Genomic DNA, 19525 nt, shown 5'->3' with positions numbered 1-19525 from the left:
AAAAAAAAAAAAAAAAAAGAAAAAAAAAATCTCTGGGGCCAAGTGTGGTGGCTCACGCCTGTAATCCCTGCTCTTTGGGAGGCCAAGGATCACTTGAGTCCAGGAGTTTGAGACCAGCCTGGGCAACATGATGAAACCTCATCTCTATAAAAAATACCAAAAAATTAGCTGGGTGTGGTGGTGCATTCCTGTAGTCCCAGCTACTCAGGAGGCTGAGGTGGGAGGGTTGCTTGAGCCTAGGAGGTAGGTCAAAGCTGCGGTGAGCTGAGATCACACCACTACACTCCAGCCTGGGTGACACAGTGAGACCCTGTCTCTAAATAAATAAATAAATAAAAATATCTGCTACAGTGAATATCCTTGTATATATCTCCTTCTGTGTGTGTAGATGTGTAGAAATGGAAGAGTGGAATTGTTAGGTCAAAGAGCATTTTCATTTTTAGGGCTGTTCCAACTTTTATCCCTACCAACAGTTATGACTGTACCCATATATTACAGCCTCACCATCATTTAATGTTGTCAGATTTAAACTTTTTTTCCAATCTGCTTGGTGGTATCTTATTGTTGTCTTATTTTGTGTGTCACTGATTACCAGTAGGTTTGCTTATATTTCTGTTTTTTGGTCATTTGAATTTTCTTTAATTTCCTGTTTTTAATTTTTCCCCATTTTTGTGTTGAATTATCTTTTTCTTAATGATTTTTAGGTGGTCTCTCTATAATCTGAATTTTCCCCCTTTTCAACTAATTATTTTCATCAACACAAAAATACGCAGTCCTACATCTTATCTGAGAATAATCCTTTTTTAACACCATGGCCCTCCAGCAACTATCCCTTTTCTCTGCTCTCTTTATGGAAAAACTCCTCTAAAGGTAGCCTGTTTTTGCCGCCTCTGCCTCCTTATCTGTTATCTCTCCTTAGGTCACTCCAGTCAGGCTTTTGTCTGCACCACTGCATTGAAACTGTTCTTGTCAATATTGCCATCAGTCTTTATTTTGCCAAATCTGGTAGTCAATTTACTGTATTTAACACAGTTACTCTGTCCTCCTTTTTTGAAATACTTTCTTCATTCAACTTCCAAGACATCATACTTGGCCCTTTTCTCAGTCTACATTACTTTTAGTGAACTCATGCAGTCCTGTGGTTTTATTGATTGATTGATTGATTGAGACAGGGTCTTGAGTGCAGTGGCATGATCTCAGCTCACTGCAACCTCCACCTTCTGGGATTGAGAGGCCCTCCCACCTCAGCCTTCTGGTAGTTGGGACCACAGCGGCATGCCACCGTGCCTGGCTAACTTTGTATATTTTTAGTAGAGATGAGGTCTCGCTATGTTGCCCAGGCTGGTCTCAAACTTCTGGACTCAAGCCATCCTCCCGCCTCAGCCTCCCAAAGTGCTAGGATATAGGTGTGAGCCATTTCTCTTGGCCCAGTCCTGTGGTTTTAAATACCACCTAGATGGTGGTTGATTCCTTCTAGATTTATTTAGATTTATTTCTCTTACCCTGACCTTTGAGCTCCAGATTCATGTATCCAGCTGCCGACTTGACATTTACACTTAGATGATTAACAGCCATCTCAAATAATATATCTAAAACAGAACCCTTTTATCCCCCCAGACTTCTCTTCAGTGATCCCTACTTCTTACCACCTCCATTACCACCTCTTTAGTCTGAGCATCATCATTCTTTTGGATTATTGCAGTGACCTATCTGTCTTCCTGCTTCCATTTTTGTCCTTTGCAGTTTTTTCTCTACACTGTTACCAGAATGGTCTTTTAAAAACCCAAATCAGATCATGTCATTCCTCTGCTGAAAAACCTTCAATGAAATTCTGAAAAGAATAAAGAAGGCAAAGAGCTAGTTTCCACATATTGAAATTATAGGAAAACTACGGATATAAAGCTGCGTAGTTAAAACAGTTGGTACTGGTGCATGAACAGACAGACAGCTCAGTAGAAGAGAAATCCAGAAATAGGCCCAAACATTTTTTTTTTTTTTTTTGAGACAGAGTCTCGCCCTGTCGCCCATACTGGAGTGCAGTCATGTGATCTCGGCTCACTTCAACATCTGCCTCCCAGGTTCAAGCAGTTCTCTGCCTCAGCCTCCCTAGTAGCTGGGATTACAGGTGCGCGCCACCATGCCCGGCTAATTTTTGTATTTTTAGTAGAGACAGGGTTTCACCATCGTTGCCACGCTGGTCTTGAACTCCTGACCTCGTGATTCACCCACCTCGGCCTCCCAAAGTGCTGGGATTACAGGCATGAGCCACAGCACCTGACCCAAACATATATTTAATATATAGGAATTTAGTAATGATAGAGGTGACATTTCAGATCAATAGGAAAAATATGGATTATTTAATAAATAATGTTGTGACAACTGAGTAGACACATGGAAGAAAATATAGATTTGTACCTCACAATTTAGACCAAAATAAAGTTCAGATGGAGAAAGACCTAAGAAATTGTAAGTATGTAGTCAGAAAAATATAGGAAAAAATTTTAACAGTGTAGAAGTCTTTCTAAATATGTCACAAAACCCAGAAGCCGTAAAAGAATCAATGGGGAAATTCAACCATATTTCAAAATCGAAAGACAAATGACAAAATGAAAAGGTTACATACAACTCATGTTACAAAAATCTAGTTTTTTTAAATAGTAAAGAGCTTCTATGGGCCAGGTGCGGCGGCTCATGCCTGTAATCCCAACACTTTGGGAGGCCGAGGTGGGCAAATCTCCTCAGGGCAGGAGTTCAGGACCAGCCTGGCCAACATGGCGAAACCCTGTCTCTACTAAAAATACAAAAATTAGTTGGGTGTGTTGGCGCACGCCTGTAATCCCAGCCACTCAGGTGGCTAAGGCACTGGTGGTAATTGCTTGATCCCGGGATGCAGAGGTTGCAGTGAGCTGAGATCACGCCACTGCACTTGAGTCTGGGTGACAGAGCGAGACTGTCTCAAAAAACAAAAACAAAAACAAAAAATCCCCAAGGAGCTTCTGTGAATCATTTTAAATGCAGGTAGGAAAGTGGGCAAAAGTAACATATGCAAAGATATTTAACTTCAAAATGAGAGAAATGCTGGTTAGAACTATGGTTTAATCAGATTGGCAAAGAAAAATGATGGGTAACTCTGCTAAGGTATTCTTATTGCCAGTAGAAGTGTAAATTGATAAAAGTGCTGCAGAGGGCAATTTAGTAGAACCTGTTAAAATTTTAACTACCATTTACCCAGGAACTCCATTTTTAGGAATTTATCTTTCAGATACATTTTGTACATTTATGAAATGAAGCATGTACAAGGATTTTAATCATAGCATTGTTTGTAGTAGCAGAAGCTTGAAAACAACCTAATTATTTCACCAGTGGTCAGGGCCGTGGTGTATTCACTCTTGAGTTATTGTGTGAATTAGAAAAAAATAGCTCTACATGGGCAGGGTCTGAAATGTACCCTTTTTGAATTTCACACCTATTTATATGGCCTGGCACGTGGAGTTGCTGTCCAGGCATACATAGTGGCCTTGTTGAGGCTGTAGTTAAAACTGAACAAAGTATATATCCCTAACAATGGAATATTACACAGTTGTTAAAAAAGAATGTGGCAGCTCAGTATATGCATACATAGAGGAGTCTCAAATATCATAAGTGAAAAAAGACACAAAATTGTGTAACATGGTGCCATTTGTGCTACACACACACACTTATATATATGTGTAGACTATCCCTGGAAGACAACTAATAAATGGGTAATAGTGGTTGCCTCTAAGGATAATTGAATCACTAGGGGAGAATTTTAAAAGGGAAAATTATTTTTTCATTGTGTGTTATTTGAATCTTTGAATTTTTTGGCACATCTGTTAAACATGCGTAGAATTTTTTTTGAAAAGATAAAGGAAAATGGTAATTAATATGAATTGAGAGTTCACAGAAGAGGGACTACAAATAATGCTTACACGTGAAAAATACCTAACTACACTAAAGTAAAATAATTTTTCACGTATTGAGAAATAAAATGTTTGGCAATACTCTATTGACTAGGATACTGGGAAAGGCCCACATCTGTTGAGAATGGTCACATAATTTGATGTAAGGTCTATGGAGAGCAATGTGGCAGTACCATCAGAATTAACATTATGTCTTCGGGACCCACCAACAACACTTCTAAGACTTTATTCTGTAGATAAACTAGCACATGTAGAATTAATTTAGGTCTAAACATACTCATTGTAGCATTGTTTATAACAGTAAAAGGTTTATAACATCCTAGATATGTTCATCAGGGATTCTTCAGATTACTTTTGGTACATTTAATAATGGAATACTATGCAAGCTGTTATTTATACAATGTTGTGTAAATGGACCTTGAAGATAGTTTACTAAGTGACAAGAGCAAGATTCTGAATCTTGATAATAATAGGCTACACTTTGTAGTCAGAAGCAACTTTGTTTAATTACATAGACCATCTCTAGGATAAATAGTAGTACCGCTTATCTGTGGCTTGAAAATATGAAATGGAAAATTCCAGAAATAATTCATAAGTTTTAAATTGTGTGCCATTCTGAGTAGCACGATGAAATATCATGCCATTCTACTTGGGATGTAAATCATCTCTTTGTCTAGCATATCCACACTGTGTATACTACCCATCACTAGTCAGTAGCCATCTCAGTTATCAGGTCACAAGAAGGATGAGTACAGCACATTAAGATGTTTTGAGAGAGAGTACATTCGCGTAACTTTTATTACAGTATATTATAATTTTTCTATTTCGTTAGTAGTTACTGTTAACCTCTTACTATGCCTAATTTATAAATAAAACTATCATAGGTATATATGTATAAAAATATAGTGTGTATAGAACCCTATATACAACATATATACATATATGTTGCCTATATGTTGCATATACATATATGTATGTGTATGTACATGTATACACATATACATATGTGTATGTATATGTATATACATATACAACATATATACATATACATATATTGTATATGTATATACAACCCTGTATACATATTTCAGGCAACATAGTGGTTGCCTGAAACCATGGATCATACTAAACCCTATATACATATATGTGTGTCTATATATCACACTTAGCACTTATCACTACCTGGAATTATATATACACACATACATATCTGTGTGTGTATATATGTATACATATATATACATATACACATATGTATAATATATCCTGTCTCTTATACACATCTAGATGTGTATAAGAGACAGTATGTATACATATGTATATATACATATATCTTATGCATATATATGTATATATACATATATCCATAATACATATTATGGATATGTATATATCATATATGGATATATTATGGATATATGTATATATCCATATATGTATACATATATACACATATATACATATGTGTGTGTATATATAGGGTTCGGTATGATCCATGGTTTCAGGCAACCACTGGGGGTCTTGGAACATATTCCCAGCAGATAAGGGAGAACAACTGTATAAGAAACTGGGAACAGTGGTTGTGTTCAAGATTGAGTCTGGGTAGATGGCAGTCATTCGTGTATATATTTAATTGCAAAAACGACAGTTATTTTTGCACCAACGCAGTACTTCCATACCTTTTGAATTTTGCACTGAGTTCATGTATTACTTCTGTTTAAAGTAAATTTAAATATAACCTCCAATGGCTTCCCATCAACATTTAAAATAAAATCGTAATTTTGTTTTTAACTGAGACCTTCCAGATCCTATACAATTTAGTTTCTGCCTACTTCTCCAAATGTATCATTCTCCCGCTGCTTACTGTCTTTCAGCCTTGTTCTTGTTGATGTTTCTAAAGCATGCCAAGCTTTCTCCCACTTCAGGGTTTTTGCACCTATAGTCTTCCTGCCTGAACTCTTCTGACCTTAGGCCTTTGCATGGCTTACTCTTTTGAATAATTCAAAAGATCTCTGCTCAGATGTTTACTTTGAAATTGCCCCTCCTCCATGCCATCACTCTCCATTCCTGTATGCTGCTTTATTTTCTTCATTGCACTTATCACTACCTAGAATTATATATTATTTGTTTTACTTGTTTATTGTTTGTGCCTTCCTCTAGAATGTAAGGCTCATAAGAGCAGAACTTTGTCTTGTTTTCTGCTGTATTTCCAGGGCTTAGAACAGTGCCTGGCTTGTAGTAAACATTCAGGAAATAAATACTGAGTGAATACACATGTTTTAAGTACATTCTTCCTCTCTGTTGTTTGTCCTGTAACTTTGTTTTGTAAAGACCTTTGTTTATAGAAGTTTTTATTTTTGATTAAAAAAATTTACTTTTTAAGAGCTTTATTATGATAGGCAGAATAGTAGCCCCCTCCAAAGATGTCCATGTCCTTGTCCACGGAATCTGTGAATATATTACATTACGTGGCAAAGGTGAGTTAAGGTAGCAAATGGCTTTAGGGTTACTAATCAGCTAACCTTAAAATAGGGAGATTATCCTGGATCATCTGAGCAGTTTTAAATTTTGAGGTACTCAAATGTATCAGCCTTCTACTTTGATTGACTCTTTTGTGTTTTATTTAAGAATACTTTGTGATCCCGGCCGGGCACGGTGGCTCACGCCTGTAATCCTAGCAGTTTGGGAGGCCGAGGTGGGTGGATCACGAGGTCAGGAGTTCAAGACCAGCCTGGCCAACATGGTGAAACACTGTCTCTACTAAAAATACAGAAAATTAGCTGGGCGTGGTGGCGCACACCTGTGGTCCCAGCTACTCAGGAGGCTGAGGCACAAGAATTGCTTGAACCTGGGAGGCGAAGGTTGCAGTGAGCCAAGATTGTGCCACTGTACTCTAGCCTGGGTGACAGAGTGAGACTCTGTCTCAAAAAAAAAAAAAAAAAAAGAAAAGAATACTTTGTGATCTGGTTATACTTTGTGATCTGGTTATTTGAAAGTTCTCTAGTGACTTTAGTTTTGGGTTTTTTTTTTTCTTTTTTTTTTTCTGAGATCTTTAATTGATGTGGAATGTATTTTTGTGTATGGTCTGAGGTTGGATCTAATTTTTCTGAGTAGCCAATTGTCCTAATCAGCAAGATTAACAATTGTTTTCATTGTTTTAATCATACTTATTTTAAAAACATATATTTATAAATTTTATATTTATAGTTTATAAATATATATTTATAGTTTATAAATATATATTTATAGTTTATAAATATTTTTTAAAATCAGTAAATTAAACTAATGCTGATTGGGAGAAATAGGAATCTGTGTGTATTTTCCAAGGTGACTTTTTTATTGCAACCACTCTTTCAGAGGAATTGTATTTCTCCTGATGTATATCAACTTTCAATTGATAGCAATTATAGTCAGTGATAAGATACTAAAAAAAAATCTTTCTGCGGTTTCTGAATTTGCTTTTAACTAGGAAAGTACACAGGCAGATGCCATGAAATTTCCATCTTCCCAATCTTCCCAGCCTTCTAGGCTTTTAAAGAACAAAGGCATATCTTGCAAACCCGTCACACAGACCAAGGCCACTTCTTGCAAACCACATACACAGCACAAAGAATGTCAGACAGGTATGTATTCTTGTGTGTTCCCATGTACAAAGCTTGTTTTCTGGCTTGTTTGTTTCTGTTTTTTAAAAAAGGAAAGAAAATAATTGACAGATTCTTAAATGTGAAAACATTCCTTTTCTTGGCTCACATACTTTAAATACTTAATTTATTGCTTTCATAATTATTAACACTAATAACCAGCTATTATAACAAGCTATTATAATTACTAACATATAGTTTTAGTTGAAAGCATTAATGATTTAACCTGTTTTTTTTTAAATACTGCAAATTCAATTGTCAGTTGCTAACAGTACAACTAATTTATCTGAGGTATTGATGACCGTGAAAATTGTTTGAGCTTATATTTGAAAAAGTTGTAAAGTATTACTTTTAATCCAACTACCCTTAGATTTTCAATTGATTTAATAGTCTACTGTGCCTAAAGCATTGATTTTTTTTTTTTTTTTTGAGATGGAGTTTCGCTCTTGTCGCCCAGGCTAGAGTGTAATAGCACGATCTTGGCTCCCTATAACTCCTGGGTTCAAGTGATTCTCCTGCCTCAGCCTCCTGAGCAGCTGGGATTACAGGTGCCTGCCGCCACACCTGGCTAATTTTTTTTTTTTTTTGAGACAGAGTCTCGCTCTGTCGCCCAGGCTGGAGTGCAGTGGCGCAATCTCGGCTCACTGCAAGCTCCGCCTCCCGGGTTCACGCCATTCTCCTGCCTCAGCCTCCCGAGTAGCTGGGACTACAGGCGCCCACTACCTCGCCCGGCTAGTTTTCTGTATTTTTTTAGTAGAGACGGGGTTTCACCATGTTAGCCAGGATGCTCTCGATCTCCTGACCTCGTGATCTGCCCGTCTCAGCCTCCCAAAGTGCTGGGATTACAGGCTTGAGCCACCGCGCCCAGCCATCTGGCTAATTTTTGTATTTTTAGTAGAGACGGGGTTTCATCACTTTGACCAGGCTGGTTTTGAACTCCTGACCTCAGGTGATCTGCCTGCCTCGACCTCCCAAAGTGCTGGGATTACAGGCATGAGCCACTGCCCCCGGCCTGATTTTTGTTTTTAATAATAATTTTACTTCATAGAATACGCTGTATTTAAAAGCTTAGTCTGTCAACAAGTAGTAAGTTTTTATGTAGGGTACCTTTATTTTGGTAGAAGTCAAGAAGAATCCTGTTTTCCTTCCTCAGGAAATTTATATTCCTATTAAAACAATACATTCTTTGTACTTGAATTTATATTAAAAAACATTCACACATGGAGAGTACTGAAGGATCTGTGGGCATCTATGTGTGTGTGTGTGCGCGCGCATGCGTGCTTACGTTTTGAGTTCTAGATTAAATATTGTCGGTCGGACGCGGTGACTCATGCATATAGTCCCAGCACTTTGGGAGGCCAACATGGGCGGATCACCTGAGGTCAGGAGTTTGAGACCAGCCTAACCAACATGGTGAAACCCCATCTCTACTAAAAATACAAAATTAGCTGGGCGTGGTGGCACATGACTGTAATCCCAGCTACTCAGGAGGCTGAGGCAGGAGAATCGCTTGAACCTGGGAGGCAGAGGTTGCTGTGAGCCAAGATCGCGCCATTGTGCTCCAACCTGGGCAACAAGAGTGAAACTCCATCTTTTTTAAAATAATAAATCTTGAATTGTTTTCTAACAATTGAAATTATTTTTTCATTTGACATTGCATTGGAAACATTATTCCACATCAATGTAAATTTAAATATACATCGATATTCTTTTTTTCCAATTTTTATTTTATTATGTTTATTTTATTTTATCTTATTTTATTTTATTCAGGGGGTACATGTGCAGATTTGTTACCTGGGTATGAGATTCTTAAAATAGAATTCAGTGTATATAATATAACCAACTCCGTAAAATTGGAAATTTAGATATTTATATTATAAGCAATGTTGGGTTAAGCTATGTTAATGGATCTTTGTCCACTTGCCTAATTATGTCCTTAGGATAAATCCTAATCAGTGGAATTATTGATTCAAAGACTATCATCGATTTTTTTTTTTTTTTGGAGACAGAGTCTATCTCTGTCGCCCAGGCTGTAGTGCAGTGGTGCGATCTCGGCTCACTGCAGCCTCCACCTCCCGGGTTCAAGCGATTCTCCTGCCTCAAGCCTCCCAAGTAGATGGGATTACAGGCACCCGTGACCACGCCCAGCTAATTTTTTTTGTATTTTTAGTAGAGACGGGTTTCACTGTGTTGGCCATGCTGGTCTCAAACTCCTGACCTCATGATCCGCCTGCCTCAGCCTCCCAAAGTGCTGGGATTACAAGCATGAGCCACTGTGCCTGGCCTATCATCTATTCTTAAAGCTTTTGATACCTGTTGCCTAAATTGCCCTCCTGAAAAGTCACATCAATGTATGCTCCAACCAGCAGTGTTCAGGAGGATCCATTTCTCTACAACCTCGCTGACACTGAGTATCAAAATTCAGAAAGGTTGAGTATACAGTACAGTCAACACTAGTATACTCTTCATCTAGATTAATGAAATGTTACCTTTTTTAAATATTTTTTTTTTCTGGATTGTTTCAAGTAAAACATTATTTTTCTTTCTCTTTTTCTTCCTTTTCTTTCTTTTTTTTGAGATGGAGTTTCGCTCTCGTCTCCCAGGCTGGAGTGCAATGGCGTGATCTCAGCACACTGCACCCTCCACCTCCTGGGTTCAAGCAATTCTCCTGTCTCAGCCTCTCAAGTGGCTGGGATTATAGGCACATACCACCATGCCTGGCTAATTTTGTGTTTTTAGTAGAGAGGGGGTTTCACCATGTTGGCCTTGCTGGTCTCGAACTCCTGACCTCAGGTGATATGCCCACCTTGGCCTCCCAAAGTGCTGGGATTACACCATGAGGCATGGGTGTGAGCCTCATGCCTGCCTTTTTTTTCTTTTTCTTTAAAAATTTTTTTGATACCAGTGTCACTCACCAATAAAAAATTTATTCTTTTTTTTTTGTTTTTTGAGACACAGTCTCAAGAGTGCAGTGGCGTGATCCTGGCTCCCTGCGGCCTCAACCTCCTGGGCTCAGGTGATCCTCTTGCTTTAGCTACCCAAGTATAGGTGTGTGCCACTGCCCCCAGCCAATTTTTTTTTTTTTTTTAAGAGATGGAGTTTTGCCATGTTGCCCAGACTGGTCTCTAATACCAGGGCTCAAGTGATCCACCCACCTTGGCATCCCAAAGTGCTGGGATTATAGGTGTGAGCCACCGTGCCCAGCCAAAAAGTTTATTGTTAATTTGATGTGTACTGTGGTCTTCGCCCTCATTTCAATAACCTATTGGGTGCTTGGGATTACTTGTACATGTATCACATCCTACAGTTTTATTATAGCTAGTGATCAAGCTTTGGGCAAAGGAGAAATTCAGTTGTCAGTGGCATCACTGGAAATATTATGATTTGTGCTTAAACTTTTATCAGTGCATTCTTTTGATAAATAGAAATAGTAACAAAATATGAATTTTAAATGTGTGGGGAGATACATAAGGAACATTGCTTATTTGTTCTTGAAAATAACAGTGATTCAAATATTTCATTCAGATTTACCTATGCCTAATGAAAAAAATGATGCAGAACTTGATTCTCCACCTTCAAAGAAAAAAAGATTAGGTTTTTTCCAGACTTACGATACAGAATATTTAAAAGTTGGTTTTATTATGTGTCCTGGATCAAAAGAAAGTTCACCAAGGCCACAGTGTGTCATTTGTGGAGAGATCTTATCCAGTGAAAACATGAAGCCAGCAAATCTTTCTCATCATTTGAAGACAAAACATTCAGAATTAGAAAACAAACCAGTAGATTTTTTTGAACAAAAATCTCTAGAAATGGAATGTCAAAATAGTTCTATAAAAAAGTGTTTACTAGTTGAAAAGTCACTTGTGAAAGCTTCTTATTTAATTGCTTTCCAAACTGCTGCAAGCAAGAAGCCATTCTCCATTGCTGAAGAATTAATTAAACCATATTTAGTAGAAATGTGTTCAGAAGTTTTGGGTTCAAGTGCTGGAGACAAAATGAAAACTATCCCACTTTCTAATGTTACAATTCAACACAGGATTGACGAACTATCTGCAGACATTGAAGACCAGCTGATTCAAAAGGTCAGAGAGTCAAAGTGGTTTGCCCTGCAGATAGATGAGTCATCAGAAATCTCAGATATCACACTTCTTTTGTGCTATATTCGTTTCATTGATTATGATTGTCGTGATGTAAAAGAAGAATTATTATTTTGCATTGAAATGCCTACTCGAATAACTGGTTTTGAAATATTTGAACTAATAAATAAATATATTGATAGTAAATCTCTGAATTGGAAACATTGTGTTGGTCTCTGTACCGATGGGGCTGCAAGCATGACTGGCAGGTATTCTGGTTTAAAAGCAAAAATTCAAGAAGTTGCCATGAATACAGCAGCATTTACACATTGTTTTATTCACCGTGAACGTTTAGTGGCAGAAAAGTTGTCTCCATGTTTACATAAAATTCTTTTGCAGTCAGCACAAATTCTAAGTTTTATAAAGAGCAATGCATTGAATTCACGTATGTTAACAATTTTGTGTGAAGAGATGGGATCTGAGCATGTGAGTTTACCGCTTCATGCTGAAGTACGTTGGATATCAAGAGGGAGAATGTTAAAAAGATTATTTGAATTACGACATGAGATTGAAATATTTTTAAGTCAAAAGCATTCAGATTTGACCAAGTATTTTCATGATGAGGAATGGGTTGCAAAGCTGGCCTACTTATCAGATATATTTTCACTTATAAATGAATTAAATTTAAGTCTCCAAGGAACTTTGACTACTTTCTTCAATTTGTGTAATAAAATTGATGTATTTAAGAGAAAGTTAAAAATGTGGTTGAAGCGCACACAAGAGAATGACTATGACATGTTCCCTTCATTTTCTGAATTCTCAAATTCATCAGGCTTAAATATGACAGAGATCACAAGGATTATTTTTGAGCACCTGGAAGGACTTTCTCAAGTGTTCAGTGACTGTTTTCCACCAGAACAAGACTTGCGTTCAGGAAATTTGTGGATAATTAACCCTTTTATGAATCACCAAAATAATAATCTCACCGACTTCGAAGAAGAAAAGCTAACACAGCTATCTTCAGATTTAGGATTACAATCAGTATTTAAATCAGTGTCTGTAACTCAGTTTTGGATAAATGCAAAGACAAGTTACCCAGAACTCCATGAAAGGGCAATGAAATTTTTATTACCCTTTTCAACTGTTTATTTATGTGATGCTGCCTTTTCAGCTTTGACTGAGTCAAAACAAAGAAATCTGTTGGTTTCTGGCCCTGCCCTAAGACTTGCAGTCACATCTTTAATTCCAAGGATAGAAAAATTAATGAAGGAAAAAGAGTAGCAATATGCACATTGCTTAATAGCGAAGTCAATAATCTTGTGTTTTGTATAAGTATCCTAAAAGATAATTTCCTAATGTGGATTTGTGTTTTCAGTGATTAAATGTTTTAATAATTTTTCCCTTTTTGTTGAGGAATTTAATAATTATGATTTTTATAAGTAATTATGTATAATTATAATCCAGGGTAGAAAATTTAGTTATTTCATTAAATTTGGATTAGTGACAAAGACTGAAGGTAATGAGAGGCCCAGTTTATAATGTAACAGCACAACCTGAATGTTGAAACAGCTTGGCCTTTAGAAGCGAGTGGAACATTTCAGTCTTCCAGCCAACCAGCTACTTACCCCAGCAAGGTTGTGAGTAGGTGGAAAAGATGGATCTTTTTTTTTTTTTCTTTTTTTTTGAGATGGAGTTTTGCTCTTGTTGCCCAGGCTGGAGTGCAATGGCGTGATCTCGGCTCACTGGAACCTCTGCCTTCTGGGTTCAAACAATTCTCCTGCCTTGGCCTTCTGGGTAGCTGGGGTTACAAGGCATGTGCCATTACACCTGTCTGTTGTATTTTTCTAGTAGAGATGGGGTTTTACCATGTTGGTCAGGCTGGTCTCGAACTCCTGACCTCAAGTGATCCACCTGCCTCGGCCTCCCAAAGTGCTGGGATTACAAGTATGAGCCACTATGCCCAGCTGGAAAAAGACAGATCTAAGCAGCTTGGGTAACTATAAATGGAAGCAGTAGGGGGGTTTGAGACCCCTGCTTGGGGGCTTTCTGGCCTAATATACCAGAGCTTAGCAAACTTTTTAAATAAAGAGCCAGATAGTAAATATTTTCAGCTTTGCAGGCCATACTGTCACAGCTACTCAATTCTGCAGTTGCAGTGCAAAAGCAGCCACAGACAATATGCAGATGAGTGTGGCTGTGTTTAAATAAAACTTATTCATGAGCACTGAAATGGGAATTTCATATAATTTTCCTATGTCACACAAGCTTCTTTAAAAAGTTTTTATCATAAAAATGTAAACAAACATTATTAGCTTGGGGGAAGGGGAGAAGCATGGAAAAAAATCAGACAGCTGGGCAAATTTGGCCCATGGTTTGCCCATCCCAGCTTTAGACAGATTTCCAGGTAAGAGCAAATGGGCCAGGAGTGGACTGTAGGGCTTGGTTCAGTGAAAGTCTCTCTATCCATGGCTGCAAGTATCTGAATTTTCAAACACCTTTCACCTTTCAGTCTCAGCTGAGATAAATTAGAGGGAAAAGACACCTCAGGCAAAGATAGAAAAGAGACTTATTTAATAATTAATGGTTTTTGATTTATTATAATTTTATAAATTAATTTACTAATTTACAAATAACTTTCTGAGCTCTTACATGCGCAGGCACTGTGCTAGGCCTGTTACAAACTCTGGAGAACTGAGTTTTCCCCGTATACAGATGCAGATACCGAGACCCTTTGGGGTCGGGTGACAGCTCAGATCCCACAGCTACTATGGCACAGGCAGGAACGAAGCCCCGGGGTCTTTTGATGGTAGCTGAGCCGCACCCAGACACCCATGCATGTCTGCCAGCACTCCGTACTGGCTGGGAAACACTCCCTGAATCCAAAGGTGTCGGTTTAGTCGGTTACGAGCCAGTGGTCCTCAAGTGTCCCCACCTGTAGGATGGGGGCGCCCTGCTCCAGTGCTGCAGCCTCGCGACCCCCTGGAGGGTGGGGGATGGTAGCTCAGGCGAGTCTTCCGGCCGCCCCAGGGAGGGAGGAAATGAGCCGGCGGCAGAGGCGGGTTTTCGGCGGGGCCAACCCACGGTGCGGGGAGCGCGGCCATGGAGCTTTTGCTGTCGGTGCTGCGTGTACTGCTGGGCGGCTTCTTCGCGCTCGTGGGGTTGGCCAAGCTCTCGGAGGAGATCTCGGCTCCAGTTTCGGAGCGGATGGTGAGAGGCGCGGGCGGGCGGCCGGGGATCGGGCCCGCGGAGGCGTGTGCTCCGCCCCGCCGCTCCCGCCGGCCCGGCAGGCTGCCTTCGGGCTTCCGAGGCTCAGCTGGAGATGGGGGAAAGCGCCTGGCTTTCGACTGAGGCGCAGGTCCTTCCTGGGGAGTTCCTCGAGTTCTCTGGATCTTCCCTAGACGGAAGGGGACAGAACCTCCCCTTCCTGCTGAGCATTGGTGGCCCCAGGCAAATCTACAGCCTTAGGAGGACCCTCCTCCCCACTCCCCGGACCCTGGGAGAGGATGATGCAGCGGGAAAATGAGCTCACTCCGCGCTGTCTTCCCCCTTTTCGCCGTTTGCTTCAGTTTTCGGGAGGTTCGTGGGGTTGGGGTGTAGTAATCCTGGCTTTGCAGGGAAGGAAGCCCGCCCTGAAGGGCGAGTGTATCTGCTAAAGGTTGCACATCTAGTCAGGAAGCAGGACACAAAGTAGTCACTCCTAACTCGGAACCCAGAAAGGGAAGCCTCTCCTGGAAGCCTGAGAGGGAGGCCCTGAAGTCGTCTTTCAGCCTTCTGTCTAGTTCCAGACTCACGGGAAAGCTTTCATTTCCTGTTCACCAATCTCCCCAGTCCCTCAAAAGAGCTAGACTTGTAGACCCCTGCTGGCATCTCTCTCCAAGGCCTGGATACATCCCCAGAGACGATAGTTTAGAGCTGCTGCCCAGCAGAGCTGAGGAGGGGAGGTAGAGCTGAGGAGTGGGAACAGGAAAAAGTAACCCCGAAAGTAAGGGTGAAGTTGCCATTTGGCTCAGGGGTGGACCTGCCTTGACAAGAAGAGTCACTTTGAGCCCACCTAACTCCTCCCCACCTCCAAATATTCCCTGTACAACAGCCTTAAGAGAAACCAGGCCAGGCACAAAGAAGCAAACTGTGGCATTCCCCAGGCCTTGGCACTAGGGAGCCAAGCTCAGCCCCCTCCTCCTGGGATTTGGCCTGGGTTGTAATCTCTCGAGAGGTCTAGTGAGAAAATCTATCTCTGTACCACTTGGAACATGGAGCCTGTTTCCTGATTCCAAAGCTCAGCGCCACAGGGCAGCCCTCTCCCCTCCAGGCTGACCTCAGGCCTGGACCTGACCTACAGTAGTAGTTCTTTTCTCTGGGGAGTTGAGGGCACAGGCATAGATATGCCATGGAGCATCTGGGGAGCTCCTCCTTGGTGAGCATGAGGCTGACAGGCATTCCTTGCCACCCCTAGAACGCCCTGTTCGTGCAGTTTGCTGAGGTGTTCCCGCTGAAGGTATTTGGCTACCAGCCAGATCCCCTGAACTACCAAATAGCTGTGGGCTTTCTGGAACTGCTGGCTGGGCTGCTGCTGGCCGCGGGCCCACCGATGCTGCAAGAGATCAGTAACTTGTTCTTGATTCTGCTCATGATGGGTAAGGGGGCCAACTGGCCTGAGAAAATGGGGTTTTCTGGGGGAGGATGATGGAAAGACCTGGCTGTTGCCCCTTACTGTTGCCACCCTTCTTTTTTCTCTGGGATCAAGAGCACTTCCTGCTCTACTACAGTTTCCATGGTCTTCAAACTAGCACAGGTACTTTTTAAACTTAATATGCTAGAACATTATCACATGTTAAGTGTACCTTCTACCTCCTCAATTCTAATGGCTGCATGGTATTCCCTTGTGAAGATGTATTGCAAGCGCAGTGCCTCTGCTCCTTCCTCCACACACCCACTTCTGGGATGAGGGGATGGAGGAGCAGCTGCCATTTGATGTATGTGTCTGGCAGATTGGTGTAGAGAGCAGGGAAGCTGGAGAACCTTGAACAGGAAGGCAGAGAATTTCCCGAGGGAGTCCTCCCGGCCCGCCACCAGTAGCTCTGTCCACAGGAACTGCTGATGTACAAAGACAGCTGTTGCTTCAAAGGCCAGATATCTTCAGGCTCTTCTATATGCCCTGGCATCTGTTACCATTGCTGCCACCACTACCAGGCTTGCTTCCATCTCTGGAGCTTCTCTCATTTTCAGATCTTTCCCATACCTCCAACCAGCAGCCGCTGGGCTAGTCCTTCCCTCCATCTTAATCTTAGTAGATGTAGGATTAAGAAAGGAGAAGGGGCCAGACACGGTTGCTCACGCCTGTAATTCCAGCACTTTGGGAGGCCGAGGTGGGCGGATCACAAGGTCAGGAGTTCGAGACCAGCCTGACCAACATGGTGAAACCCCCGTCCCTACTAAACAAGCATTAGCTGGGCGTGGTGGCGGGCGCCTGTAATCCCAGCTACTCAAGAGGCTGAGGCAGGAGAATCACTTGAAGCCAGTACCCAGAACCCAGTAGCCCAGCTACTCAGGAGGCTGGCAGGAGATCATGCTATTGCACTCCAGCCTGGGGGACAGAGCAAAACTCTGCCTTAAAAAAGAAAGAAAGAGAGAAAGAAAAGAAAGAAAGAGAAAAGAAAGAAAAAAAGAAAGAGGAAAGAAAGAAGGATCAGGGAGATTTTTTTCCTAAAATCTATCCACTCTAGCCACTGCCCTATTTTGCTGGGTCATTTCTGTTTCTTTCTTGTCCTCCGAGAGGGGCAACTGTTGCCACTGCTATTGTTCAAGAGGCTTCTAATTTCCTGGTCCTGCTTTCTCCAGGAGGCTAGAGATGAATGCAGTTAGTTTTGGTAATGCACGTTGGGAGTGGTGAGGGTGTTTAATGGGAGGGCTTGGGCTGGAGTGGATCAGCCTAAACTGGAGAGCCCTGAGCTCCTGGATCTCCTGGGTTCTCCCAAGGAGCCTCAGGGACCTCACTTTCCATTCCAGGGGCTATCTTCACCTTGGCAGCTCTAAAAGAGTCACTAAGCACCTGTATCCCGGCCATCGTCTGCCTGGGGTTCCTGCTGCTGCTGAATGTCGGCCAGCTCTTAGCCCAGACTAAGAAGGTGGTCAGACCCACTAGGAAGAAGACTCTTAAGTACATTCAAGGAATCCTGGAAGTAGAGCATCTCTGCCTGTTTATGCCGTGCAGCTGTCACAGCAGAAATATGGTAGAACACAGAGTCTGTCATCTTGTTACCAGTATAATATCCAGGGTCAGCCAGTGTTGAAAGAGACATTTTGCCTACCTGGCCCTACTTTCTCTTTTTAGCTTTACTACTCTTTTGTGAGGAGTACATGTTATGCATATTAACATTCCTCATGTCATACGAAAATACAAAATAAGCAGAAAAGAAATTTAAATCAACCAAAATTCTGATGCCCCAAATAACCACTTTTAATGCCTTGGTGTTAGTATACCTCTGAACTTTTTTCTGTGCCTTTAAGCAGATACATATTTTTTTAAATGAAAATAAAACCATATATCCTATTTTATTCCCTCCTTTTAAAACCTTATAAACTATAACACTGTTTCATGTCTCTTTTGCCTCATTGCTGTTAATGGCTGCATAGTATTCCATTGTAAGGATGTACTATAATGTATTTCACCCCCCACGAGGAACATTTGGGTTTTTCTCAATTTTTTGCTATTGTAAGCCTCACAGTAAATCTCTTTTGCATACTTATTTTCTTCCCCTAGAAGTAAGGGTGCTGGTTCAAAACACATGCATATTTTTAAGGCTTTTAATACATATTTAAAATGTACAGGTTCTGTATGGCAGAACTTTAAGTACTTGCTTCTGCCTATGCCCTTTGAGCCACATTAGAGATTCCCTCCCACTCCTTTTTTTCTCTGACATATTAGATTTGCAGAGCTAGCAGGTTGGCATTGAGTCATTTGACAGGACCTGAAATCAAGCTCTGGTGGTGATGTGTGGCACCCAGTCCAGTGTTCCTTGACCCCTACATGGAGGTGAGGGACAGCCAACTCCGTGAAATGCTGAGTGGTACAGCAGGGCCCAAAGCCTGGGAGGAATCCCAGAGGTCCTTGGGGGTAGGAAGGGTGCATATGTGTGACAGTTCTTGGGGGAAAAGTGGACAACACGTTAGGGCATCTGCTATTATGTCACCACCATCTTTATCTTAGCTAGGCAGGGCTGTGGGCTTTTGGGAAGTGATGTACCTCCCATGAGGGATCATAGTGAGAAACAGTTCACTTATGCAAATATTCTAGCTATCAGCCTACAGATTGCTTTGAGGGTGTAAAAGAAGTCTTTATTACTCCATTTCATGTTCACTACAAAATGCTAATTCCCATTCTGACTAGTGAACCTCAGGCAAGGTGACGCTCTCAGTTGGATTTTTTTTATTCTTGAGTCCGAAAGCATGGTGGTGCAGTCTGCCTATAGTAAGGATAGATTACGCTAAATAAATGGTAATGTCAAAACAATAAGGAAACCTTTTCTCTCATGTAAGAGGTTCAGAGATAACCACTTCAGTTTCAATGCTGGTTAATTTGCCTAATGATGACATCAAGAATCAACATTCTTTAAACTGTCTGCTCTGCTGCTGTCAGTGTATTGGCTATTGCCTTCAGAGTTGCGAAATAGCTGCAGCAGCTCCGGATAGTGCATTTGCTATAATACTGAAAGGTGAAAAGAGAGGAAGGGTGCTTTAGAAGACCCTAGATTTTCCCGTAGATTTCACTGGGCAGAACTATGTCCCATTTCCATTCCTAATCACTGGCAGGAGAATGGAATTCCCATAATGGACTTAGACTAGTTAAGATTTACCCACACTGGTCAGC

At 41.0% G+C, this 19525-nt stretch overlaps 2 protein-coding genes across 3 annotated transcripts in view; both read left to right on the top strand.

Moving 5' to 3' along the window:
• The window catches only part of ZMYM6 (zinc finger, MYM-type 6), a 49683-nt gene extending 35795 nt beyond the window's left edge, over positions 1-13888 (top strand). The window contains exons 15-16 of one of the 2 annotated variants that reach the window (XM_011995613.1): positions 7411-7564; positions 11108-13888. In XM_011995613.1, coding sequence (XP_011851003.1) covers positions 7411-7564; positions 11108-12939 — 1986 coding nt within the window. In that variant the 3' untranslated portion in view covers positions 12940-13888. The remainder of the gene's footprint in view (positions 1-7410; positions 7565-11107) is intronic. The other variant, XM_011995614.1, reaches the window with a different exon arrangement.
• Positions 13889-14704: 816 nt separating this feature from the next.
• Positions 14705-18251, top strand: ZMYM6NB (ZMYM6 neighbor). Its single transcript, XM_011995612.1, is given in 4 exon segments — positions 14705-14865; positions 16112-16292; positions 17665-17810; positions 17812-18251. Coding segments are annotated over 4 exon segments (465 nt in total). The 5' UTR covers positions 14705-14757; the 3' UTR covers positions 17842-18251.
• The last annotated feature ends 1274 nt before the right edge of the window (positions 18252-19525 follow it).

The sequence above is a fragment of the Mandrillus leucophaeus genome, unplaced genomic scaffold (assembly GCF_000951045.1).
Source record: "Mandrillus leucophaeus isolate KB7577 unplaced genomic scaffold, Mleu.le_1.0 Scaffold493, whole genome shotgun sequence".
Lineage (NCBI taxonomy): Eukaryota > Metazoa > Chordata > Mammalia > Primates > Cercopithecidae > Mandrillus > Mandrillus leucophaeus.
The sequence above is the reverse complement of the archived record's forward strand: the minus strand, read 5'-3'. Positions and strand labels throughout refer to the sequence as shown.